General features: G+C 44.1%; 1 protein-coding gene across 1 annotated transcript; it reads right to left on the minus strand.

The window, feature by feature from the left end:
• Positions 1–23,290: 23,290 nt before the first annotated feature.
• NKX3-1 (NK3 homeobox 1) lies at positions 23,291–25,292 on the minus strand (the record flags this gene model as incomplete). The annotated part of the gene is made up of 2 exons (XM_081238478.1): positions 23,291–23,738; positions 24,974–25,292. 2 exons carry the CDS (start codon positions 25,290–25,292, stop codon positions 23,320–23,322), a joined length of 738 nt encoding a protein of 245 aa, XP_081094604.1. The 3' UTR covers positions 23,291–23,319.
• Positions 25,293–27,570: the final 2,278 nt, after the last annotated feature.

Genomic DNA, 27,570 nt, shown 5'->3' on the forward strand with positions numbered 1-27,570 from the left:
CTGGGTCATATGGTAGTTCTATTTGTAGTTTTGTAAGGAACCTCCATACTGTTCTCCATAGTGGCTGTACCAATTCACATTCCCACCAGCAGTACAAGAGTGTTCCCTTTTTTCCACACTCTCTCCAGTGTTTATTGTTTCTAGATTTTTTGATGATGGCCATTCTGACTGGTGTGAGATGATATCTCATTGTAGTTTTGATTTGCATTTCTCTAATGATTAAAGATGTTGAGCATTCTTTCATGTGTTTGTTGGCAGTCTGTATATCTTCTTTGGAGAAATGTCTATTTAGGTCTTCTGCCCATTTTTGGATTGGGTTGTTTGTTTTTTTGTTATTGAGCTGCTTATAAATTTTGGAGATTAATCCTTTGTCCATTGCTTCATTTGCAAATATTTTCTCCCATTCTGAGGGTTATCTTTTGGTCTTGTTTATGGTTTCCTTTGCTGTGCAAAAGCTTTTCAGTTTCATTAGGTCCCATGTGTTTATTTTTGTCTTTATTTCCATTTCTCTAGGAGGTGGGTCAAAAAGGACCTTGCTGTGATTTATGTCATAGAGTGTTCTGCCTATGTTTTCCTCTAAGAGTTTGATAGTTTCTGGCCTTACATTTAGGTCTTTAGTCCATTTTGAGCTTATTTTTGTGTATGGTGTTAGGGAGTGATCTAATCTCATACTTTTACATATCCCTGTCCAGTTTTCCCAGCACCACTTATTGAAGAGGCTGGCCTTTCCTCACTGTACATTCCTGCCTCCTTTATCAAAGATACGGTGACCATATGTGCGTGGGTTTACCTCTGGGCTTTCTATACTGTTCCATTGATCTATCTTTCTGTTTTTGTGCCAGTACAATACTGTCTTGATTACTGTAGCTTTATAGTATAGTCTGAAGTCAGGGAGCCTGATTCCTCCAGCTCCATTTTTCGTTCTCAAGATTGTTTGGCTATTCGGGGTCTTTTGTGTTTCCATACAAATTGTGAAATTTTTTGTTCTAGTTCTGTGAAAAATGCCAGTGGTAGTTTGATAGGGATTGCATTGAATCTGTAGATTGCTTTGGGTAGTAGAGTCATTTTCACAATGTTGATTCTTCCAATCCAAGAACATGGTATATCTCTCCATCTATTTGTATCATCTTTAATTTCTTTCATCAGGGTCTTATAATTTTCTGCATACAGGTCTTTTGTTTCCTTAGGTAGGTTTATTCCTAGATATTATATTTTTTTTGTTGCAGTGGCAAATGGGAGTGTTTTCTTGATTTCACTTTCAGATTTTTCATCATTAGTATATAGGAATGCCAGAGATTTCTGTGCATTAATTTTGTATCCTGCTACTTTACCAAATTCATTGATTAGCTCTAGTAGTTTTCTGGTAGCATCTTTAGGATTCTCTATGTATAGTATCATGTCATCCGCAAACCAGTGACAGTTTTACTTTTTTCCGATTTGGATTCCTTTTATTTCCTATTCTTCTCTGATTGCTGTGCCTAAAACTTCCAAAACTATGTTGCATAAGAGTGGTGAGAGTGGGCAACCTTGTCTTGTTCCTGATCTTAGTGCAAATGCTTCCAGTTTTTCACCATTGAGGACGATGTTGGCTGTGGGTTTGTCATATATGGCCTTTATTATGTTGAGGAAAGTTCCCTCTATGCCTACTTTCTGCAGGGTTTTTATCATAAATGGGTGTTGAATTTTGTCGAAAGCCTTCTCTGCATCTATTGAGATGATCATATGGTTTTTCTCCTTCAATTTGTTAATATGGTGTATCACGTTGATTGATTTGTGTATATTGAAGAATCCTTGCATTCCTGGAATAAACCCCACTTGATCATGGTGTATGATCCTTTTAAGGTGCTGTTGGATCCTGTTTGCTAGTGTTTTGTTGAGGATTTTTGCATCTATGTTCATTAGTGATACTGGCCTGTAGTTTTCTTTCTTTGTGACATCCTTGTCTGGTTTTGGTATCAGGGTGATGGTGGCCTCGTAGAATGAGTTTGGGAGTGTTCCTCCCTCTGCTATATTTTGGAAGAGTTTGAGAAGGATGGGTGTTAGCTCTTCTCTAAATGTTTGATAGAATTCGCCTGTGAAGCCATCTGGTCCTGGGCTTTTGTTTGTTGGAAGATATTTAATCACAGTTTCAATTTCAGTGCTTGTGATTGGTCTGTTCATATTTTCTATTTCTTCCTGATTCAATCTTGACAGGTTGTGCATTTCTAAGAATTTGTCCATTTCTTCCAGGTTGTCCACTTTATTGGCATAGAGTTGCTTGTAGTAATCTCTCATGATCTTTTGTATTTCTGCAGTGTCAGTTGTTACTTCTCCTTTTTCATTTCTAATTCTATTGATTTGAGTCTTCTCTCTTTTTTACTTGATGAGTCTGGCTAATGGTTTATCAATTTTGTTTATCTTCTCAAAGAACCAGCTTTTAGTTTTATTGATCTTTGCTAACGTTTCCTTCATTTCTTTTTCATTTATTTCTGATCTGATTTTTATGATTTCTTTCCTTCTGCTAACTTTGGGGGTTTTTTTTTTGTTCTTCTTTCTCTAATTGCTTTAGGTGCAAGGTCAGGTTGTTTATTCGAGATGTTTCCTGTTTCTTAAGGTGGGATTGTATTGCTATAAACGTCCCTCTTAGAACTCCTTTTGCTGCATCCCATAGGTTTTGGGTCATTGTGTCTCCATTGTCATTTGTTTCTAGGTATTTTTTTATTTCCTCTTTGATGTCTTCAGTGATCACTTCATTATTAAGTAGTGTATTGTTTAGCCTCCATGTGTTTGTAGTTTTTACAGATCTTTTCCTGTAATTGATGTCTAGTCTCAGAGCGTTGTGGTTGGAAAAGATACTTGATACAATTTCAATTTTCTTAAATTTACCAAGGCTTGATTTGTGACCCAAGATATGATCTATCCTGGAGAATGTTCCATGAGCACTTGAGAAAAATGTATATCTTGTTGTTTTTGGATGGAATGTCCTATAAATATCAGTTAAGTCCATCTTGTTTAATGTATCATTTAAAGCTTGTGTTTCCTTATTTACTTTCATTTTGGATGATCTGTCCATTGGTTAAAGTGGGGTGTTAAAGTCCCCTACTATGAATGTGTTACTGTTGATTTCCCCTTTTATGGCTGTTAGTATTTGCCTTATGTATTGAGGTGCTCCTATGTTGGGTGCATAAATATTTACAATTGTTATATCTTCCTCTTGGATCGATCCATTGATCATTATGTAGTGTCCTTTTTTGTCTCTTCTAATAGTCTTTATTTTAAAGTCTATTTTGTCTGATATGAGAATTGCTACTCCAGCTTTCTTTTGGTTTCCATTTGCATGGAATATCTTTTTCCATCCCCTTATGTTCAGTCTGTATGTGTCTCTAGGTCTGAAGTGGGTCTCTTGTAGACAGCATATATATGGGTCTTGTTTTTGTATCCATTCAGCCAATCTGTGTCTTTTGGTGGGAGCATTTAGTCCATTTACATTTAAGGTAATTATCAATATATATGTTCCTATTCCCATTTTCTTAATTGTTTTGGGTTTGTTATTGTAGGTCTTTTCCTTCTGTTGTGTTTCTTGCCTAGAGAAGTTCCTTTAGCATTTGTTGTAAAGCTGGTTTGGTGGTGCTGAACTCTGTCAGCTTTTGTTTGTCTGTAAACGTTTTAATTTCTCCATCAAATCTGAATGAGATCCTTGCTGGGTAGAGTAATGTTGGTTGCAGGTTTTTCTCCTTCATCACTTTAAGTATGTCCTGCCAGTCCCTTCTGGCTTGCAGAGTTTCTGCTGAAAGATCCGCTGTTAACCTTATGGGGATTCCCTTGTTTGTTATTTGTTGTTTTTCCCTTGCTGCTTTTAATATGTTTTCTTTGTATTTAATTCTTGACAGTTTGATTAATATGTGTCTTGGTGTATTTCTCCTTGGATTTATTCTGTATGGGACTCTCTGTGCCTCCTGGACTTGATTAACTATTTCCTTTCCCATATTAGGGAAGTTTTCAACTATAATCTCTTCAAATATTTTCTCAGTCCCTTTCTTTTTCTCTTCTTCTTCTGGAACCCCTATAATTCGAATGTTGGTGTGTTTAATGTTATCCCAGAGGTCTCTGAGACTGTCTTCAGTTCTTTTCATTCTTTTTTCTTTCTTCTGCTCTGCAGTAGTTATTTCCACTATTTTATCTTCCAGGTCACTTATCTGTTCTTCTGCCTCAGTTATTCTGCTATTGATCCCATCTAGAGTATTTTTAATTTCATTTATTGGTTGTTCATCATTGCTTGTTTCATCTTTAGTTCTTCTAGGTCCCTGTTAAATGTTTCTTGCATTTTGTCTATTCTATTTCCAAGATTTTGGATCATCTTTACTATCATTATTCTGAATTCTTTTTCAGGTAGACTGCCTATTTCCTCTTCATTTGTTAGGTCTGGTGGGTTTTTATCTTGCTCCTTCATCTGCTGTGTGTTTTTCTGTCTTCTCATTTTGCTTATCTTACTGTGTTTGGGGTCTCCTTTTTGCAGGCTGCAGGTTCGTAGTTCCCGTTGTTTTTGGTGTCTGTCCCCAGTGGCTAAGGTTGGTTCAGTGGGTTGTGTAGGCATTCTGGTGGAGGGGACTAGTGCCTGTGTTCTGGTGGATGAGGCTGGATCTTGTCTTTCTGGTGGGCAGGTCCACGTCTGGTGGCGTGTTTTGGGGTGTCTGTGGACTTATTATGATTTTAGGCAGCCTCTCTGCTAATGGGTGGGGTTGTGTTCCTGTCTTGCTAGTTGTTTGGCATAGGGTGTCCAGCACTGTAGCTTGCTGGTCGTTGAGTGAAGCTGGGTGCTGGTGTTGAGATGGAGATCTCTGGAAGATTTTCGCCGTTTGATATTATGTGGAGCTGGGAGGTCTCTTGTGGACCAGTGTCCAGTTGGCTCTCCCACCTCAGAGGCACAGCACTGACTCCTGGCTGCAGCACCAGAACCTTTCATCCACACGGCTCCTCAATTTGGGATGATTCGTTGTCTGTTCATGTATTCCACAGATGCAAGGTACATCGAGTTGATTGCAGAGCTTTAATCCGTTGCTTCTGAGGCTGCTGGGAGAGATTTCCCTTTCTCTTCTTTGTTCTCACAGCTGCCGGGGCTCAGCTTTGGATTTGGCTCCGCCTCTGCGTGTAGGTCGCCGGAGGGTGTCTGTTCTTCGCTCAGACACGGCGGGGTTAAAGGAGCCACTGATTCAGCGGCTCTGGCTCACTCAAGCCGCGGGGGAGGGAGGGGTACGGAGGCGGGGCGAGCGTGCGGCGTCAGAGGCCGGCGTGACGTTGCACCAGCCCGAGGCGCGCCGTGCGTTCTCCCGGGGAAGCCGGTCCTGGATCCCGGGACCCCGGCAGTGGCGGGCTGCATAGGCTCCCCGGAAGCGGGGCGTGGACAGTGACCTGCGCTCGCACACAGGCTTCTTGGCGGCGGCAGCAGCAGCCCCAGCGTCCCACACCCGTCTCTGGGGTCCTCGCTTTTCGCCGCGGCTCACGCCCGTCTCTGGAGCTCCTTTAAGCAGCGCTCTTAATCTCTCCTTACACACCAGGAAACAAAGAGGGAAGAAAAAGTCTCTTGCCTCTTCGGCAGCTCCAGACTTTTTTCCCGGACTCCCTCCTGGCTAGCTGTGGCGCATTAGCCCCTTCAGGCTGTGTTCACGCCGCCAGTCCTCTTCCTGCGCTCCGACCGAAGCCCGAGCCTCAGCTCCCAGCCCCGCCCGCTTCGGCGGGTGAGCAGACAAGCCTCTAGGACTGGTGAGTGCTGGTCGGCCCCGATACTCTGTGCGGGAATCTCTCTGCTTTGCCCTCTGCACCCCTGTTGCTGCGCTCTCCTCCGCGGCCCCGAAGCTCCCCCCTCCGCCACCCGCAGTCTCCGCCCGCGAAGGGGCTCCTAGTGTGTGGAAACCTTTCCTCCTTCACGGCTCCCTCCCACTGGTGCAGATCCCGTCCCTATCCTTTTGTCTCTGTTTATTCTTTTTTTCTTTTGCCCTACCCAGGTACGTGGGGGAGTTTCTTAACTTTTGGGAGGTCTGAGGTCTTCTGCCAGCGTTCAGTAGGTGTTCTGTAGGCGTTGTTCCACGTGTAGATGTATTTCTGGTGTATCTGTGGGGAGGAAGGTGATCTCCACGTCTTACTCTTCCGCCATCTTCCCCGGAAGTTCTCTCTGCATCTATTAAGATGATCATGTGAGTTTTTTTTCACTCAAATTTTTAATAAATTTGTGTTATTAATTACAATGGCATCTACATGCTCAAGAAACATTATTTCCTCAGTGTGCAGACTGGTTGGTTCTGAGTGCTGGATTCTTGGTTGGCTTGAAATGGTGCTGTAAATCTCAGGTGTCTGTAAGCACAGGTTCAGAACCATTGGTCTAACAACCAGATGTCTACCTAATAATGTGGAGTGCTCATTGCTTTACTTTGTGCTACATTGTCAGTTTACATAGTGTGATAGAATCCAAGAGTTAGAAGAGACTTAATTGCTTGAGTTGTCTTCTATTCAATGCAGGAATCTCCTCTACTGTATCCCCAGCACGTGGCCATCAGCTTGGAATACACTCTTGGGAATGAAAGCAGGGCTTCTGGAAAAGGAGCAGTGGCGTTCTGTCATAAAGTTTTGGTATCATTTTCACAAAGACACAGGCTGGGTTTTCTGTATGTAGTTATTTACTATACTAAGAATCAGAGACTCAGAATTTCAGTCTTGGCCTCGACCCTGATTGGCTGTGTAAGTCTAGCTGAGTCTCAGCTCCACTAAGCCTCAGTTTCCTTCTCTGTTAAATGGCAATAATGATGATGATGATAACAGCAATAACATCTTATTAAGTATATAATCCTAGCTTCTTCATAGATATTGGGAAGCTGAAAAAAATAATTTATGTGAAGACAATTAAAAATATAAAATTATCTTAGAGATTCTAATTATTAATATCAGACTACCTTGGTGTTATTTGAAACCAAAAGAACAGGAATTAATGTCTTTAAAAGGTAGGCACTCAGTATTTGTATTAGTTCCTTAAAAATTCAGAAAAGCAGAGCTCAGGGATTTGGTTTCTATTGGTGTAGATGAAAAGTTCCTTGGGTTGGAGTTGAAAGCTGACTAAGCCAGGTGAACAGGTGTTGGTTGAAGAACTTAGGCGTAAGGGAGTAGTATGGAGTAGAATCCAGCACCCCAAACTCCACTCCAGGACAGAGCTCATCTCTGAAATTCCTATGATGCCTCCTCCACCCCCAGTATGTGGCAACATGACTGCAAAGAAACCATCACCACAAAACATTCACAGTGGCAACGTTACTTTGGCTGCTGCATTTCAAGCCTGGAAGGAAGATTATAAATAACAATCTGACACTAACAGACAGTGGTTTTGAAGACCAGTTTTGTAGCTAGTTACTTTAGAGATTATTTCTCTCTGTACTGACCTTCCCAAGAAGAAGCTGACAAAGAGTGGAGGAGGCTCCCTCTCCTCCTAGAGCCTGAGGCTTTGTGTTTCTTTTGTTCTCAGTCTGAGGACTTCCATGTTGGCATTTTCTCTGAAGGAAAAGTAAGAGTTCTCCGAATATTTGTATTCCTGCAAACAGACCTTATACCTCCAAATTTGTTTCTCCAACCTCCCTTTCCTGTCTATACAAAAACAAAACAAACAAATAAACAAACCCCCTCAAATCTTAAGTACTCACGGGCTCCTATCCAGTTTAGACCTTGGGCATCTGTATGAGGAGCCATGGAAATAGCTGAGCTAAAATTTCTCAGACAGAATCAGCATCATTGCCAGAACTCCCTTTGTTTCACCCCTTTCAGGTAATGTGTTCTGAATGGAATAGCAGAGGAAACCAGATGTGAACCACTGAAAACCACTCTTCTTTCCCAGTGCTCCTAGGAAGTCTCCTGTCCTGGGAAATTACTTCTTTGGGGAGAAGAGGGCAGCAGAGAGCCCTTCTCCTTGACCACCTGCAGCAGGCGCTGGATTGAAAATAGCAAGACAGTAGCGGTTGCTGGATTGGTCCTGTCAGCTGGAACCCTTGTTCCCCCAGAGAGCTGAGGTTAGCAATTGTGTTTGTTACTCTGTTGCTGTCCAGCGAAGCTGGAGAACAGTCCAGCATTTTAAGGGCCTGGGTGTGTGGGAGCTGAGAGCTCTTGACAGGCACTGCACTCTTTAAAAGGGGGCACAAGTGTATTGAAAGCAGAGCACATCTCTGCCAGGGTGTTTTGCCAGGGATGACAGATTGCATTGTCTGCACTTTTCTATTTCCCTCTGATGCAGTGGTTGGCATCTCTGAGTCTATGGGAGGTGTTGGGACCTTGTAAATGTAACATTTCCTGGGAGGCCATCGCTGCCACCTTTTTTTTTTTTCTCCCACTTTCTATTTCTGTTTTGTCTTGGTTTAGGGGCCAAACTGGAGATGATTGTTTAATTTTCTTTCCCAAACACTCAGGGTCCCATAAGGACTCTTCTAAGAATGCATATATCCAAAGTATTTCCAGAATCCTCCGGGTTCTGCCTGGTTAGCACAGCTGGTTGGAATCATGCAGTAACAAGGGCAAAGTGTGGGTCCTTTTCCTTGTGGGCCACTTAGCTTTGTGCTGTTCCATGGCCACGGGCTGCACCCCTAGCTCCAATCTGGTAAAATATCATGGATAAATGAAAGCAGATTAAATGCGTAACATAGTATACAACCCATAGGAGGTATTTAATCTACGTTTGCTCAGTGAATGAAAGCAAATCCATCAGAGAATCATAGAATGGCAACAATAAAAAATGATTTTAGGGCTTCCCTGGTGGCGCAGTGGTTGAGAGTCCGCCTGCCGATGCAGGGGACGTGGGTTCGTGCCCCGGTCCGGGAGGATCCCACATGCCGCGGAGCGGCTGGGCCCGTGAGCCATGGCCACTGAGCCTGCGCATCCGGAGCCTGTGCTCCACAACGGGAGAGGCCACAGCAGTGAGAGGCCCGCGTACCGCAAAAAAAAAAATGATTTTAGTGACATATCTGCTGCATCCCTTTACCATATTATTTATCAAAGAAAAACAGAGTTCAGAGTCTCCTTGGATTATTTACAGTTACTACTTAACTTCTCTCAGTCAGAGGGCCAGCCAGGATTGCATCTGATTTGTCTTTTTGTCCTTCCCAGCTCTCAGGCCCAGCCTGGAAGTTAATGGAACTTAAGTTGTAATACTCAGCAACCGTCATGGCTAAGAACGGCCCTTCCCAAATGGTTTCACTGTGCAAACACCACACTAGACACAAAGGCTATTCAGATGACAGGGTTTTGCGTAGAGAAGCCTGTAATCTAAGAAAGAATTCACCCAGAGCAGTCCCTCCTCCCCCAGGAATAAGGCCCAGAGCAAGCAAAGTGGTAGTATTGGAGCTCAGAGAAAGCCTGGCCTTGGAGCTGCTGCTTGAGAGGTCCCTGCAGGTGGAGGTCTTAGGGCCTCCAGGGCAGCATAAGAGCAATGACCTTTCCAAGGAGTTAGTGATCAGAGGGCAGAACTGAAGATCAACCTTTCCGACTCTGTCGCATATAGAGGAATCATAATTGATGTGTAGAAGGGCACCACCTTGGTGGCTTGTGAGGGAAAGGCCACCTGATTTAATGGAAACATCTACTTTATAGAACAGCACAAACTAGGCAGAGAATTTTTCCAGGTAAAGATGCTTTGGACTGCTCTCATGAATAGGTAGAAACACTTGACGGTCTAACTTGCAGGGCAATGGTCTTTGGGATGCACGTAGAGAATTGTTTCTTCTGTAAAGAGTCAGAATCCAGGATTAAAAGCTGAGCAGCACACACTGGGCTCAGAGGGGGGAAACTTGATGGCTCTAATATAGTAGAGAAGGAGGCAAGTTCTAGGAGGGCTGGAGATTGAGGATACCATCTGATATCTGGGCAGTGCCAACTCGCATCAACCCAGGCTGGGGGTGAGAGTCTCTTTGCTTTGCAGAAAACCCCCATCAGGGCAGCTTGTCCTTGCTGTGTCACCTCCTTTCCAGTAGCCCTTTTAGGAATTCCAGTTGCTGTGGTTGGTTTCCCTTAGTTTCTTAGAAGTATTTGTGAGTTTGTGGGTGGGATGCCTATCTCTCTGCACTGGCAGGATGGAAAAATGTGAGCATAACTCCCAAAGCAGCTGAGTATAGTTGGGGCAGAGGTTACCCAGTTCTGGATTTGAGAAGACCCAGCAGAGGTGAAGACAGGTGCATTACACAGGAGGTCAAGGGTAAGGCCAACCTCTGCACACTGGAGGTCTTGCCCATACCAGCCCGAGAGCTTTTGCTCACAGATTCCTCTTTGGCCTATTCTATTCACCCTTTACTCTTTCTTCTGAATTTCTGAAAATCAGCGATATTTTTACTGTTTCTATAATTTTGCCTTTTCCAGAATGTCACATAATTGGAATCACACAGCATAGAGTCTTTACATACTGGTCTCTTTCACTTAGCAATGTGCATTTAAGTTTCTCCATATCTTTTCATGTTTCATAGCTCATTTCTTTTTATCGTTAAATAATATTCCATTGTTTGACTGTACCACACTTTATCTATTGAAGGACATCTTGGTTGCTTCCGTTTCTGGGCAATTATGAGTAAAGCTGCTATGAACATTCAACGTGCAGGTTTGGGCGTGAACAAAAAGCTTCAGATCAATCAATAAATACCTAGGAGCGTCCTTGCTGTGTCATATAGCAAGACTATATTTAGCTTTGTAAGAAACTGTCTTCCAAAGGAACTGTACCATTTTGCGTTCCTGCCAGCAATAAATGAGAGTTCATATCGCTTCAAATCCTTGACAGCACTTGGTATTGTCAGTGTTTTTTTTAATTTAGCAATTCTAATAGGTGTGTAATGGTATCCCGTTGTTGTTTTAATTTGCAATTTCCTAATGACAAGGGATATGTACCATCTTTTTATGTGTCTATTTGCCATCTATGTATTGTGGTTCAAACTTCTTTGACTCTGGAGGCCTAGCTCAGAGCCTTAAATAATCATAGGTTCTAAATTAATCATTCGCTGTTTGTCTACCCCAGGTTACAGCTAAAGCCATGTTAAGACTGCTTGAAAAGATTCTTTTTTTTTTAAGTTGCCTTAACTTTTCCTTCTGAAACTTTTTCAACATTATACATTTGTATGTAATGCAAATGGATTATTATTATTACTAGGCACCAGAATTCTTAGAGGAAAAAAGTGCCATTTTTTGGAAAAATATATGATACCATGAGACAAGGCAGTGAAAGTGGTGACAATGTTCCTTGATTGAAACAAAGAGAGCACTCTCTCTCTGTTCTCCAGGGGGAGGATCCAGAAAGAGGGAAGGAAAGAGAAAGAAAGGAGGAATTAGCAGGTGAAAGGAGGCTGAGGTCCACATTCAATGAAGCAACCAGTAGAAATCCCACAATTTTAAGATTAGGGATTTCTGATGTTAAATTTGGAAATCTTCATGTTGCTGTGGTATAACACCCACTTTTGTCCCTCACCACCTTAACACATTTTCAGTAAAGTTGACCACACTTATGAATGCTTTGTGTGAAAGCTTTGTAGTGTTTTAGGAGGTCAAGAATTTGAGTTTCATTTCTGCAGTGAAGAACAGAGATAGCACCTGTGGAAACTGAGAATGAAATGAACCCACCTAGGATTTAGCAACCATCTTGCTGAAGGTTAGGATTTTGACAGGGCATGAATGGAGATTTAAGCTAAGCTTATGTGGCTCTCAAGGGGCCAGGAGACCCTAGCTAAGCTAGCATCTGCATTATAGATATTACAGTAAGAACTCCTTTATAATTCTCAAATTACAGTAGAATTTTTTTCTTTGACTCCATCAACCATCATGTAAAGGAAATCTTTTCTTTAGATTGTGCAAATTTAATGCAACCTACATTGAGCTGGACATCGTGACAAATTACTGAGAATCTGCTTGTATGACATTTTACATTTTATTTTTTTAATTGACTTTTTATTGTATAAATCAAGATTCATCCACACACACTCCCCCCCCCATAAGTAAATGGAATCAAAGGGTTTAGTGGGTGGAGACACAACCTGAGCTTCTGTAACTTCCTGGGGACCTTCTCTATCCCTTCTTTTTCCACTGTGTATATCCACTTGGGTGCTACGAGGAGACCAGGATTCCCAGGGTCGTTGGGTGCCGGGGCAGGAGGGGGCATCTGGTGGAGGCCCAGCCCAAGGCCTCAACATATTTTGAGAGCTCATTGCTTACCGTGGGCTGCGCTGGCTGGATGTGTTAATTTAACCCTAGAAAGTAGGTATTCTCATGTGTGTTTGCACCTGGGGAAGTCAAGGCTTAGAGATTTAAATACTGTGCTCAGTTTGTACTGTTAAAAAGTTGTGCATTCAGGATTCAAATTCAAGTGATCTGACCCAAAATCTGTATGACATCTTATATGCAAGCTTAATTTTTACATTTTAATTCATTCAAACGTATGGTAATGGGAAGGGTCTGAGAGCTTCAAAAATGGAAGAGAAGTCATTGAACATAGATTGATAGAGCTGGAAGAACAGTTAGAGACTACTTTACAGATGAGGAAAAGAAGGTAAAGGGAAGTGAATAACTTTCCTTAGGTCATACAACCTTTGGGCAGTAAATTTACTGTATCAGTTTGAAGAGAAAGTCTTATTTTCCTTGTTAGGGGCATTTCTACAATGGGCCATCTCCCTACATTACTCAAAGATCTAACTTGGCCATGGAAGAGAACTTGGCCAACTCAAAAATGTCTATGTCTTGAGATCCTTTCCTCTATTTCATAAAATAATATTGGAGAAAAAAATGGTCTACGTGATCATAAAACACTGAACTTCAGCTTTTTCAGAAGTACCCGCTCCCCCACCCCAAGTCCAAATTTTGGAGGACTTCAGTGAATGAGATGCTGGCAGACAGTAGGTGGTTAGGGAGGCTTTTTCCCACTTACTGTGTCTCCCAGGACTGAAGATAGTCAACTGAAAAGCAATCAATATATGTTTCACTTTTGTTTTCTGTATAAATAGTTGTCTTATCTGAAATGACCTTTTCCAAGAGCTAATAGCCATAAATTTTTGCAGCTGGATATGTTTAGAAATGCCTCTTAGCTATTTTTGTTGATTTATTTTCTTTGTCTGTATTTGTGCAATCCAGCTTTGGGCATGGAAGCAAGCAGCCCTGGCCATTAGACCTCCACCTCTAATGATATAAACTCAGAGAACATAGTCTCTCTCCTGTGGGAAAGACCCCATATGGAATCCCATGGAGTTATGGCTTAGCCCAGGAGAAATTACTACATGTTGGAGAATCATCTTCAGTTCCTTTTGTGATAACTTCAGTCTGCATTTCTCCCTGCCTGTTTTGAAATCGATCTATCTCTATCTATCTATCTATCATCTATCTGTCTATCTATCTATCTATCTATCTATTTGCAAATCCAATGTCCAATAATACAGTGGTTATATATTATGGCATATTAAAAGGCCACAAAAATGAAAAGGCAAATACTATTTGCTATGTTGCTTCATGGAAAAGCATATATATGTTAAGTGACCACTGCATATATTTAATTATAGTATGCAAATTTTATTTATACATTTGGATAAAATTTAGACATTTTCTCTAAAAGAGGAAAGTGAACTGACAATTCTTGATGACCTAATATATGCTGAGTTTATCGCATTTAATGCATAGAATAACCCTGTAAAAGGCACTATTATCTTCATTTAAAGATGAAGAATCTGGGTCTCAACAAGGTCAAATAACTTGCCAAAGGTCATACAGCTAATATAAAGGTATAACCAGTGTTCCAGTTCAGTCCAAAAGCTAAGATCCATGCTATTTTTATTCTGTCACGCTGCATTTAGAGAAACCTAACAATTAATGATTTAGGGAAAGAGCTTAGAGTTATGACATTTTTTAGTTAAAAATAAAAATAAATATGAAGATATTTTTGTCCTCCATATTCACTGAGTTACTAATTTCTGAGTGAAGGAAGTATGAGTGGTACAATGGAGAGAACTCATCATCCATTTGTCCTTTCACTATTACCTCTTTCTAGACATCCATTTCCCAGGCAACAATATACATGCTCCGAGGTCTAAAGTCAAACGGCTTCTATGAAAAGAATGCAATAGTTTAAGCCCTGAATGTAAGACAGAGCAATAAAAAAATCAGTATGGGCAGGGCTAAACTTAGATGAAATTTAGAAATAGAAATTTTTTTTTTTTCTTTTTCAGCCTCCAGCATTCTTTCCCCTCTCTTTTACAGTGACCCATTTTCGGTATCACAAGCTGTCTCTATTGAAATTAATAAACGTATTCAAGACCTCTGAGTGGTTCCCTGGGGACAGTTTGTTTTCTGAAGGTGCTGTAGATCCTTCCAGCTGCCCTAATGAGTAAGGGGTGTGCACCATACGTTTTGTATAATAGGTCGAATATAGGAAGCATGAAGAACGTTCTGAAACTAACTCTTGCCTTCTTTAAGTTTGGTTTGGTATGAAATTTGAATGATTAAACAAGAGTCAGTAAAACATTTGTTTAAATAAACATTAATATTGGGGGATAAATGATTCATCAAGTTTAATTCACTTCTTTTCCCAGGACTATTTATATTTTAGCCAGAGATGGGAATCTTATGGTTCAAGAATGGAATTTCAGGGCTTCCCTGGTGGCGCAGTGGTTGAGAGTCCGCCTGCCGATGCAGGGGACACGGGTTCGTGCCCCGTTCCGGGAGGATCCCACATGCCGCGGAGCGGCTGGGCCCGTGGGCCATGGCCGCTGAGCCTGCGCGTCCGGAGCCTGCGCGTCTGGAGCCTGTGCTCCGCAACGGGAGAGGCCACAGCAGTGAGAGGCCCGCGTACTGCAAAAAAAAAAAAAAAAAAAAGAATGGAATTTCAGATATCAATCAGCAGGTATCAATCAATCAATAGGTCTCCATTGCCCCTGAAATCGTAAAATTGTTTGTTTCCCTGAGGAGTAGCTGAAAGTCAGAAGAGTTGTGGAGATTTGCAGTTAGTAGGTGGTAAACAGGATAGAACCCAATACTTCTCCCTAGAATTGTAGAACTAGAGGGCTGGCAAAGATCTTAAGTTGAAACAGGCATGTCCATTCTCCTTACGATCTCCTCACCAAATGGTTGTCACGTCCCCAGTGACAGGGAACCCACATCAGCCCAGTGATTTCTTAGACATTGCTGATCTGAGCACTATGTCACCTTGATGACTCCACCTACAGGACAACACAGGAAAAGACTAATGCTTCCCTTCTCTTCTCTGACGCTTCTGATTCAAATCCCTGCATCATTCCGATTAAGCTTCTCTGAACTTGCTACAGTTTACCTCAAAATATGGTTCTCAGAACCAAACCTAGGACTCCAGGTGAGGTCTGGACTTATTTATTCCTTCCTTCCTTCATTCAGCAGAAATATATTTGATCAGCGTCAGACTACACTGAGCTCAGTGCAGAGTAAGGAGGAAAGCTTAGTCCTGTTGCTCAGGACAAGATACATTTTTGGTTACTGTCCAAGATCAAATTCGTTCTGGTTTTTAGGAGTTTATGGTCAGCTAGCTCTCCTAAGTTCTTTCCCATGGACTCCTATTGTAGTGGGTGCCTTGAGTTCTACCAAGCTGTTTCTCTGTGTGGGAAGCTTGCCCTATTTGTGTGAAAACCCATCCTGTCACCGGGGGGTGGGGGGAGGGGGTGCCTACACAGGCTTTTATAAAACCCATTTGGGTTGTAATGAGAACACTTTTCCTCAGATCCCGGTCCAGCTTTTATTTTTCCCTGATGCCAAAGTTGACATGCCCCCGGTATATCTCTGTAATAAAACCTAATCTCTAGGACAGGGAGCCATCTCTGCACTCAGGGGTCAATCAGAAGCCAAGGAGAGGGTGGTGAGCTCACATGTACATGCAGATGCTTCTGCAGGCTGTGGAAAACTACCTGTCCAGTCCCTTCCCCATGGCTTCCCACTGTGTTATCCCTCCTTCTGTGCCTTTGCTCTTCACATGCACTTGAACTGGCTCCCCGGGGAAGAAGGCAACCACCCAGTAATAGTGCACATGATTTCAGTCAAGGTCTAAACAGCATCTCTGGAGTCAGGATTCTGGAAATAGGAGGCTGTTGAACTTTGACATCTATACCATCGTATCTTGCTGTGTCTTTCCTCACTCATGCCATCCCTCCTCATCCTGTTCTTTTCCCCTTCTCTATTGAAAGATTTCCTTTCAATGGAATTTCTTGATGCTATTTACACATTTATGGAGGGTCTTGTCTACCCATTAATAAGCAAGATTTAAAACCCAGAGAAATCCTTTGGGTGAGTCACACTGAGGACCCTGGGACCTTTGTCCTAAGCTTCCATCGTCAATTCACCCTGTCGGTTTGTACGTGTCACGAAGGGAGCAGCAGAAGAAAAGTCTGCAGCCTCCATCAGTGCCTCCCTTCTTCAACTCAGAAGCCTCTCATGCTCGTTTCTCCATTTTGTTGGTTCTTGTCACAGGAAGGAGATGTGGTCCTTCTAACTCGAGCTCTGCTAAAGCTAAAGCAGCATCTCCTCGCATGCCTGTGCCATGGCAATCCTCAGTACCCGCTCTGCACTTCACTGTGCAAGGCAAAGAACCTGCACTTCTGATGAGTCAGATCTTCCTTGAACGGGGGAAAAATCGTCAAGGATGTCAGTATAAACAAGCTCTCAGCATGGAGTGAGGGAGAGAGATTCCAAACTTTTCCATGAGAGAGCGACATCTCCCCATCCTCCAAGTTTGTGTTGTGAATATTCCCCACATTCTTCTCCATAAGAGCTAACTCGTTTCTACCACTCTTGTTTTCACATGTTGTTTAGGTCAAGTTTAAGCTGTTCTAGCTTTGAGCTGGAGTTCTGATGCCAACTCTTTGCAACCAACAAGGACCTACTGTAGAGCACAGGGAACTCTGCTCAATATTCTGCAACAACCTAAATGGGAAAAGAATTTGAAATGAATAGATACATGTATATGTTTAACTGAATCACTTTGCTGTACACCTGAAACTAACACAACATGGTTCATCAACTAGACTCCAATATAAAAGAAAACGTTTAAAACAAACCCTGTACTGTCACAGGCATATCCCCTCCTTCAGCCCATGAGCCACACTCCACCTTATCCATCTCTGCACACACACTTTAAAAAAAAAGTTTAGTATTACCAGTTTGGCAGGAGGAAGTGTAAATGTTATGTCAGTGTTAAGACAGGACTTAATCCTGAGAGATGAGTTGTCAGGGAAGCGAGACATTAATTGACACGTGTTAAATGACACCTGCTGTTCCCAATGGTGCACAAACAAGGTAGTTCCAGGACAGGTGAAAACTGCTCCACAGGAGTGGGGGGTGGAATTTAACTTCCTGTCTTCCAGGGCGGAGTGTACTGTCATTCTGATGGGCCTGGGTTGGGGATGGGTAATAAATGAAATGCTTCTGGATTAGCAGGTTAGCCAAACACCCAGGAAGTTTGGGTCCTTTCAGTTTTGAGCGAGGGATTAACTGGAATGAGCTGGGCTTTCCCGAATTACAGAGGGCCTTTTGATGATGTCAGAAATTCCAAGAGGAGGAGGCTGGAGAAGAAAGTAAGAAAAGCTGAACATCTGTTCTCTGTAAAAATAATAAGCAAGCAAAACAAAACAAAATGAACCAAACCAACCCAAACCTACCCCTAACTCCTCCCTTCCTGGCAGACTTCTCCAGGTAGCTCTCTCCTGTCCTGGCATCTGTAAGGCTGAGGAAGCAAACCAGTTGAAAAGGGGCGAAGCAAGTGGTTTGTAGTGTTGGACATTATATTTAAAAAAATACTAATGCCTGAGCCCTTTTCCAGAGATTATAGTGCAATTGCTGTTAAGCAGGGCTGGAGCTCCCATGTTTTGGTAAAGCCTCCCAGGATTTTCTAATGTGTAGCCGATACTGATGACCACGGGACCCAAGAGCATCCTGCAAACGCAGTGGAGCCTATGGGGCCACCTGGTATTTGAGATCAAATGCTGCTGGAGGGACTTCCCTGGTGGTGCAGTGGTTAAGACTCTGCGCTTCCACTGCAGGGGGCACGGGTTCGATCCCTGCCTGGGGAACTACGATCCCGCATGCCGTGTGGTGTGGGCAAAAAAGAAATAAAGTTTAATTTTAAAAAATTACTTTTAAAAACCTGCTGCTGTAATTCCACCTTCAAGAGAGCAAAGTCAGCATTTTCTCCCACATACCGCCATGGATTTCTAGGCTTAACAACAATCTTTGAGTATCCTTCAGTCATTCCAAGGAGAAAATGGGACTTTCCTCTGGGTGTCACCCCTTCCTTTCTGCCCCATCACCTCCCTGTTGAGGGTTGTGCCCGTCACTGGATCGGCTGAAAACAGGAGGAGACTGTCCAGTTAGAAGAGGCTGCACGGGGGACCCATCCTAAGTTTCCATCCTAGATCTCTCCTAAACCCCATATCAGGCCCAGAGCAAGTTCAGGAAATAAGTCCAGCCATGTCTGGAGCCTCTGTAGAGGTCAGAGGAGGACACACCACAGAGACTGAGGTTCTGCTTTCCCTTGCTGACTTTTGACGCTCTAGTCTGTCTGGGAAAGTTTGCACGCAGGCCAAGTCTATGGCTAAACTCGGAGCTCTTTATGTTCCAGGACGATCATTCCTGCCCCTTTTCTTGGGCAGTAAGTAACTCTTGGCTTTGACAAACAAGCCCTGGTGACACATTGGTGATGGCTGTGGGCAGAGCAGAGTCTGGGTGTCTCTGCGCAGAACCTGGTACCCTAAGCCTAGTCTGACCCTCTTGACTCAGATTTCATCATTACAAGGAATGGTGGCGACCGTGGCCCTGAGAGTGAGCAAGACCAGGGTCTGATGCCTTATAGTGAATTCTGTGGTGCTCCACCGAGGCCCTGAGAGTGAGCAAGACCAGGGTCTGATGTCTTATAGTGAATTCTGTGGTGCTCCACCGAGGCCCCATACCGGGGAGATGCAGCCCCACAGCTGCTGGGAATGTTGACGGTAATGACTTATAGCTTGTCCCTCGGTGGCCAGAAAGGAATGCATTGTCCAAGGTTACTGCCTCTTTCAGGAGGTGGCCGATGCTGGGATACAAGTACCTGTCCTTTCCTCGATCTGGGACACATCGGCTTCGGGGCTTCTTAAGGTATCAGGTGAGGACTCAGTCACACCTGCCTTAGGGATCAGCTTCTCCTGCTCTTCAACTGTGTTTTCCTCACTTGCTCTTGGGTGTATTTCCCGAGCTCACCTCAACAAACCTTCTGTGTGCAACTCTCCCTCACAGGGCACCCAAGCTGAGTGACTTTCTCTTCACAGCCACTGGTCCCTAAGAGGCCAGCTTTAAGACACAGGGTATTAACATCACCCCAGGTAAACGACTTGCTTTGTAGTTAGAAGGAAAACTTTTATCAGGTGTACATCTTTGACTTTTATTTCCCCTTCTGACAGCTATGGCCTTCCTAAGGAGACCTGGGGAGGACCAGTGAGACCTCCAGTGACAAAGCTACGGTGACTCTACAAATTTGCACCTGAAGTAACCTGAGAGACAGATTGAAAAGGAATTCTGAATCCCACAGACTCGCTAAGGCGAGGTGCTGGAAGAAGACAGGTATGAGATAAGCAGAGACATTCAAGGAAGTTGGAAAAGTGACAAGGAAGAGGAGGCAGGGGGCTTTCTTTAGAGATGGGAGATTTGTGTTCAATTTCCTGGATTACTTTTAATGGTTAAAAAAAATAATCCACATCTGTTAATTTACTGTAAGAGCTTTTGTAATTTGAGAGCCTTCCAAGGGAGGGGAGGATGACTGTAGACTTATGCAAAGAGTTAAATCTCATGATGTGAACATGCAAGAGGCCCCACCTGTGTGTACAATGCACTTAAAGGATTAGCGCAAACTTTGAAAATTATGATATGTTTTACCTAGAGTAAGCACCTTACCCTTTAAGCTTCTATTTCCTGGAAGGAGCTGGGAGGAAAGAAAACCATCAATTCTCTCAGGTAATCAGGTGCATGAGACACTCTGCTTGTGGGATTTAATGAAGGTTTAAGTGCAGGTGGATGAAGGATGTGTTATTGATATATTTTACTTTAAACCTATTTTCAGTGCTTGTAATTCCAATCCCAAGGTGTTGCTTGCCAGAGGTCCATGTGCCCTGAATGAAGGTGACATTTTCAGGGAGATGCAGGAGCCAGGGAAGCAGTCGTCGTGTGAGGGGCTACTGGGTGTAGGAAGGGGAATTTTAAAAGAAGTGCTGCTGTGGTCCCCATGTTCCCTTCAGGGTCTTCAAGAAATTTAAGTAAATACCTGACATTCTCTAAACCAGAGGTATCCCTGGGCTAAAGCAGGTGATTATTAAAGTGACACAAACATTTCTTTCCACTCCATGTGATTAACCAGTAACGGAGGCCAGAGCATTTATAAAAGAATGACCAGGGCTTCCCTGGTGGCGCAGTGGTTGAGAGTCCGCCTGCCGATGCAGGGGACGTGGGTTCGTGCCCCGGTCTGGGAAGATCCCATGTGCCGTGGAGCGGCTGGGCCCGTGAGCCATGGCCGCTGAGCCTGTGCGTCCGGAGCCGGTGCTCCGCAACGGGAGAGGCCACAACAGTGAGAGGCCCGTGTACCACAAAAAAAAAAAGAAAAAAAAAAAAAAAAGACAATGACCATCCTCTGCTATCCACTAAGCTACTGCTTTTGATTATTCAGTCTCCATAGCTTAGTCAGGCGAAGAGTGGGAGAACAGGGTAATCAGAAACACAGAAACTCAATAGCATTCAGTCTGTAGGAAGCAGAAAATCACACACAGATATGTCTAAAAATGACACAGTACTTTATTTTAAAAATACTCAGGTGTTGCAAAAAATACATAGAAATATAAAGTTTGGTCGGTGTACTTTACTAAACTTCAACTCACAGGTCTGTGTGTTACAGACTGGAGCAGTTTGTTATGCACGTGGAGAACCCAAACTGATTTATTAAACAGGATAGAAACAGGTTGTCTGGGTGAAGTGGTCTGGCGGGGTGGGGTACCCTCGAGTTTACCTATCAGATACGGATATACTAGCTCTTCAAAGGTTGTTCTACCAGTTTGGATATGGGTGAGTGACTAGTTCCAATGGGGGAAAAGCAAGATGGATTCACCAAACCAAAGAGTTCTAAACAAAGACTTATTTTTTTCTTTCTGCAACACAATATACATCACAGTAAAATGTTTAATACTTGCAGGTTTGGGGGTTGAAAGAATTCAACGCAGAGGGAGGGAGAGGAAGGGTACTGACCAGAGAGCCAGCACTGAATGTTTATCTTAAAAGACGTGTGAGGGAGAAAAGCAATTAAGGCTGCACTGCCTTCTGTGCGGGCAACACGTGGCATTTGACAGTATTTCAATGTGGAGCTCAAACCATAGAAAGTGGGATGAAACGAGCCAACTTTCTATGAACTTTGGCAGTTTTGCCACCAACAGTAAATTGGACCTTTTTAATAGGAGGAAATTGAAAGGTTTCTCATTGAACAGAATTAAGTTGTGGGATCAAGAGATTTCCAGGCCTCAGGGTACCTCATTAGCAACTGGCTTTTTTTCATTCTGATGTCTCCCCTCTCCCAGGTCACCTGAGATTACAGGATAAAAACAGAAGGGTGGCCAAATTCCTCCTGTACCTTCTTCTCATTCTCTCTGAAGTCACCAGGTGACTCATTTGCGGGGGGGGGGGGGACCCTTTTTTTTTTTTGGTAAGCACTAAACACAGTTCCTGAAGCATTTGGACAGTTTCATTGTTTGGTGATGGAAGCTGCAATAATGTGTTTTGAAAACTGTTTCCTTTTTCTTAGCTCCTTCCTGCAAAGTGCCATCAGCCTGGTCAGCTTGCTTAGGAGATGGGGCTTTCCAAGGTCCAGGCCCCTTTTCTCCATGCTCCACCCCTGAGCCTTCAATTTCCACTAGACAGCTCTACGGGCACCTGACCCTTCACTCTGCGCTGTATTCTTCCTTGAGTGTGAAAGCTCGATACCGCTTACCTCCTCTGCCTGCAGGGATCCCAAAGGGTTCTCAGACTTTGAGCTGTAACAACAGAGCCACCAGAAGGTCCTATAAAAGCAGCAGTGACCTTCTGGAGCTGTCAAGTCTTTAAATAGGATTTGGGATTTAATGCTGTATATTTTTAAAGGAAAGACATAAGAATTGCTATTTTTTTTAAAAAATGCATGCCTTTTAGCCAATTCAGAATCTGCTCCCCGCCCCCTACTTTTTTTAAACTCAGGAGAGATAAGACTTTGGGGAAAAAAACGTACCAGATCTCGGGCTAAATAAGGAAGGTGTATGTTAGGTGCAGTCAGACTAAAAGAAGAACTTCAGTGGGTGACTTGTGGAAAGGGAACAAAAAAAAGAAAGGGGAAAGGAAGGAGCTTAAGGAATTATGTGATCTATCATGGTGTAGTATGAATTAGAGCCGGAAAACTCCAGGACACTTCTCATTCTGAATTCTCAGACCCAGAGCAAAAAGGTCAGAAGAGGCTCTTTTACCTTTTGCTGATTAAAAAAAAAAATGCAATGCCCCCCAGCAGCATTGGGGAGACTCCTCCTTAGACCACTGTCTTGGACACGCAGAGATTCTTCTGGCCTGGGCCCACCTCCTGCAGTAGAGTTCTGTTTATACAGCTTGTCTTAAGACCACAGTGAGTGCTTCTTGTTCTGCTTGGGCCACCCGGTAAATACTTAAGTCGGAGTATTATTTAAAAAGGAATAATAAAAAGCTTATATTTTCATCTCTTCCTACCCACCTCCATATCCCGTGCCAACCTGCGCTGAGCACGACAGGCTTCTCTGTGGGATTCTCCATTTCCGTCTCTCTTCCAGGGACAGAGAGAAACCTTGGTCATAGTCCAAGGCCAACGAGAGGCTTTTGACCTTCAGTTTAATTCAGTAGATGACATCCTCTTATTAGCCGTGCTTCCCCGGCCCCCTCCCGCTTCGGGTGTGCTCTTTCAGAGTGGATGCTCAGGTACACAAGAGGGTGGAGTTGGAGGAAACAGAATCCTCGGAAGTGATGTGGTCACCTCCTACAAAATCACCCGAAGTGCTAGAAACAGCACTTGGCTTTATCCCTCTCTACTTCAAGCAGGTCTCTAAAAGCAAAAAATGACCTACGTTCTGTGTTGGGGGAACTATTTGGATATTAAATCATTCCCTGTCCCAGACCTTTCATTGGCCCACTAGTGAAGAATCTGGGATTTCCATGCAAACCTCCAACAGTTTTGGTCTCGTACCTCTTGCTGCTCAGTCCTCCCTGACCCCGGGCCCTTTGGCCTTCCAGAGGGGCCACCTGGGGAAGGCAGTTCTTGATCCCTCGTGGTTGTCGGAGGCGTTACCAGAAAGCTGGGCTCCAGCCTGCCAAGCAGTAAAGGTAGGGGTAGTAAGGGTAGGTGTTATGCGTGGAGATGAGGGAGCCCCGCGAGAAGCCCTCCTCTTTCAGAGCTGGCAAGGAAGGATGCTTCTCCAGGTCTCCCAGGTCTGAGGCGAGCTGCTTCCGCTTGGTCTTATAGCGTCTGTTCTGGAACCATATTTTCACCTGGGTCTCCGTGAGCTTGAGGTTCTTGGCCAGGTGAGCCCTTTCGGGAGCTGACAGATACTTCTGGTGACTGAACTTCCTCTCCAACTCAACGACCTGACTGTGTGAGAAGGCGGCCCGGGAGCGCTTCTGTGGCCGCTTGGGGGCTGGGGGCAGGCTCGGTAAGGCTTCCCGAGTGTTTTCACAGTCCAACAGATAAGTCTCAAAGTGCCTATCTGGAAACGAGAGGGGAGAAGCAGGGATGGGAAGGCAAACGTTACATGTTAGCACGGAAGGGTACAGAATTCAATCCACCCTTATCTCTTCTGGTGAGTGAACAAAAGCCCACTGTCGGTTTAGATACATTGCACTTTTTTCACAGGACTAAGGAACTCTCTGAGTGGGGAGTGAGTGTATATGTAGATTATGTGTTAGTTTTCTACGAGTCATCAAGTCCCCAAAGTAGGAGCAGTTAGTGCTAGAACTTCCTGCCGTTTCATCCAGTAGAATGAAATAGGGATTCTGCATATGTCTTGAGGAAAAGCGGGAGCAGGGAGGCAGGAAAAACTCTGAGAAATAAGATACCCGGTAAAGCGGCCCCAAAGGCAGCCGGTGTTAACATCCGGGTGGCAAGAGAGGGCTTGTGTGGTAGGAAAGTTCGTTCTCCGGCTTTAATCCCCCTCTTTTTTCCCTCAACCAGCCGTTAGGATGCCTCATAAGAAGGGTGTCTATTGTATGGTGACGGCTGGTACCTGGACTTATCGTGGTGATCACTTTGTAGTGTGTACAAATATCAAATTATTGTGTTGTACACCTGAAACTAATATAATCTGATGTACCAATTTTACCTCAGTTAAAAAAAAAAAACTAATGGGAAAGAAACTAAGTCTACTCTAAGCGTTCCGACGTTATAACTCCTGAAGACCAGAGGGGTTCCTAGACTTACTGTTTTATTGCCCGTGGGACTGGGAAGCGAAGGGCATCTTTGCTGGTCAAACCCTGATTTATTAATATTAATACGCTATTATCAGTAACTCGTTATATGTTAATTGTCGTAACTGCCCAGAAGTAATATGGGGCTGGCGCCGATCAAGGGTCGCACTGTGGCTGGGAGCGATGTTGGGGTTTCCTTCTGGGACACTGGACCACGGTGGGCGCTTCGTGCGCGCTCGCCTTTTGACCTCGGGGCGCGGAGAACCCGCTGGCGCAGAGCACCTTGCCGGGCGAGTCTAGCCCAGTCTAAATCCTGCGCCGCCCTGACGCTGGGGTCATGGTTAATCTCCGAGGCGCGCCCGTGGCGGAGGCCGTGAGGTCCCTTCGCCCGTCGCCGCGGGGCCCCGCAGCCCTGCAGCCGGAGCTCCGGAGGTCCACCTAGCACCCGCCCTCACGCCCATTCGGCCAGCGGACCGGCCCTCCCTTCCGGGAGGACCCACCCCGGCCCAGCCCGGCCTCCGCAGCCTCGCCCGCATACCTGGCTCGGTCTCCGCCGGCTGCTCTGCCTCCCCGCGCACAGCGCGGGGCCGGGCTCTCGGCTGGTCCTCCGGCGCCCCGGCGCCTCCTCTTCCTCCCTCGGGCTCCGGCTCAGGGTCTCGCCTCCGGTCAGGCTGGCGCGGGGGCTGCGGCGGGGGCTGCGGGCTGCCCGCGTGACCTCTGCGCCGATCAGCGCCTTCCCGCAGGATGTCCTGGATGAGGAAGGAGGTGAGCGGCTTGGACTGGGTGGGCGGCGCGGCCCGGGGGCTGCAGCTAGCTGCCCCCGCCTTCCCGGGCCGCGGCTCGGGAGTCCGAAGCATCCGCTCGGGCGCCCGGACTCAGGCCCCTGCGGCTGCGCCCAGGCTGAGCTCGCCGCTGGCACCACTTTCACTTTCCACGGCCCCGGGAACTTATAGCCTTAGGGGCGCGCCGCGCCGCCTTCCCATTGGCCTCTCGCCCGAACCACGCGGCTGATTGGCCGCCCGCCGCTCCAGGTGAGGGAAAAGGGGAGTCCCTCGCACAGTCTGGGTCGTGTCTTTCATAGAGGATTTCTTCCGAAGTTCCTTCTTCTCCAGGATCCTGGCTCGCCTCCCTCCTCCCTACGTCGTTTTCCCAGGCTGGTAGAGAAAACCAAAGCGGGTCTCTTCTGCCCCAACCCTCAATATGTTTAGCTGCTTCTGGGAAATTATGATGCGGAAGAGAAATACTCCATTTAGCTCTTAGAGATCGTTAAAGTGCCTTTACTCACAAAGAAACAGGTGGGGCAATTACCAGCATCCCACCTTACAGATGAGGATTCTGGGTGCTGGATCTACTAAACCTAAGTCTGTCAAAGAGACATGACAGGTAAGTGCAGTACCTGACCCCAGGCTGGATTCTGTACTGGACGTTATTGGGGCAATTGATGAAAATGGAATAGGACCAATGGCTAAAAGTATTGAATCAGTGTTACATTTACTGAAATTGGTAACAGTGTTGTGATTGTATAAAAGAATATTCTTCGGAAATAAACACTAAAGTATGTAGGGGCAAAGGCCCATGATGTATGTAACTTACCCTCAATTGGTTCAGAAACAATGACATAGATGGATAGATTCCATATGATAAAGTTGAATGGGTTAAAATATTAATTGATGAATCTAGAAAAAGGGTATACCAGTGTTCTTTTGAACTATTTTTATTTAAGCAACTTCCCTGTACGTCCTACTCTAAGACACCTTTCATTCGACTGGAAACTTTTCAAAAAGACTGTATGTTGTATGTCTGGGGAGAAGGGAGAGGGAGTAGGTTACTGTGGATAAAGCAACCGCTAAAGAGAACCACCCTGTGTAATATGAAGGTCTTTGGCAAGGATGGTTTTCTTCTCTCATTTTTTTCATTAAAAGTTTTTGTAACATTTTCTTTTGAAATAGTTATAAATTCCCAGGAATTTTCAAAATCTGTACCCCTAACTTCCCCCGATGGTGACATATTATGTAACTGCAGTATAATGTAAAAACCAGGAAATTGACATTGATACACACCATGAATTAGACTACAGACCTTATTTTATTGTCACCATTTAAAAGCCTGTGTTCATGTGTGTGTGCGCGCGTGTGTGTAGCTCAATGCAATTTTATCATGAGAGTAGATTCTTGTAAAGCCACAATCAAGATACAGAATTGCTGCATCACTGCAAAAGAACTCCTTGTGCTATCTCTTTGTATTTGTGTACCCAAAACCCTTCCCTCCGTCACGGACCCCTGGTAACCACTAATTGGTTCTCTGTCTCTATAATTTTACTATCTGGAGAATGTTCTATAAATGGAATCAAACGTGGTACAGTATGCAACCTTGTGGCATTGGGTTTTTTTTTTTTTTTTTTTTGCTGAGTATAATGCTTCTGAGGTTACTCAGACTGTTGCATATATTAATAGTGAATACTTTTTAAAATTGCTGAGTAGTATTCTACTGTACAGATCTGCCAGAGTTTGTTAACCATCCACCCACTGATGGACAATTGATCTGTTTCCAGGGTTTTGTTTGTTTGCTTGTTTTGTTTTACTATTTTGAGTGAAAGTGCTGTAGCCATTCGTGTACAGGTTTTTGTGTGAACACGAGTTTTCATTTCTCTGGGATAAATGTCCAGGAATGCAATCGCTGGGCTGTATGGTAATTGCATGTTTAGTTTTGTAAAAAACTGCCAAACTATCGTGGTTGTTTGTAGCATTTTTAGATTTCCTCCAGCAATGTATAGAGTTCCAGTTTCTCCACATCTTCATCAGCATTTGGTGTTATCATTATTTTTTATTTTAACCATTCTAATAGGTGTGTATTGATAGCTCATTGTGGTTTTAATTTTAATTTGCATTTCCCAAATGGCTAGTGATATTGAACATCTTTTTAGGTACTTCTTTACCATCCATGTCTCCTATTTGGTGAAATATCTGTTCAACTCTTTTTGCACATGTTATAATTGGATTTGGGGGGAGTTGCTGTTGAGTTTTGATAGTTTTTTTTAATATATATATTCTATATATGTTTTTGTTGAATATATGGTTTGCAAAAATTTTCTCCTAGTCCGTAGCTTGTCTTTCCATCTTTTTAACAGGATATTTC

This window comes from Mesoplodon bidens (genome assembly GCF_964165515.1).
Source record: "Mesoplodon bidens genome assembly, chromosome: 6".
Taxonomy (NCBI): domain Eukaryota; kingdom Metazoa; phylum Chordata; class Mammalia; order Artiodactyla; family Ziphiidae; genus Mesoplodon; species Mesoplodon bidens.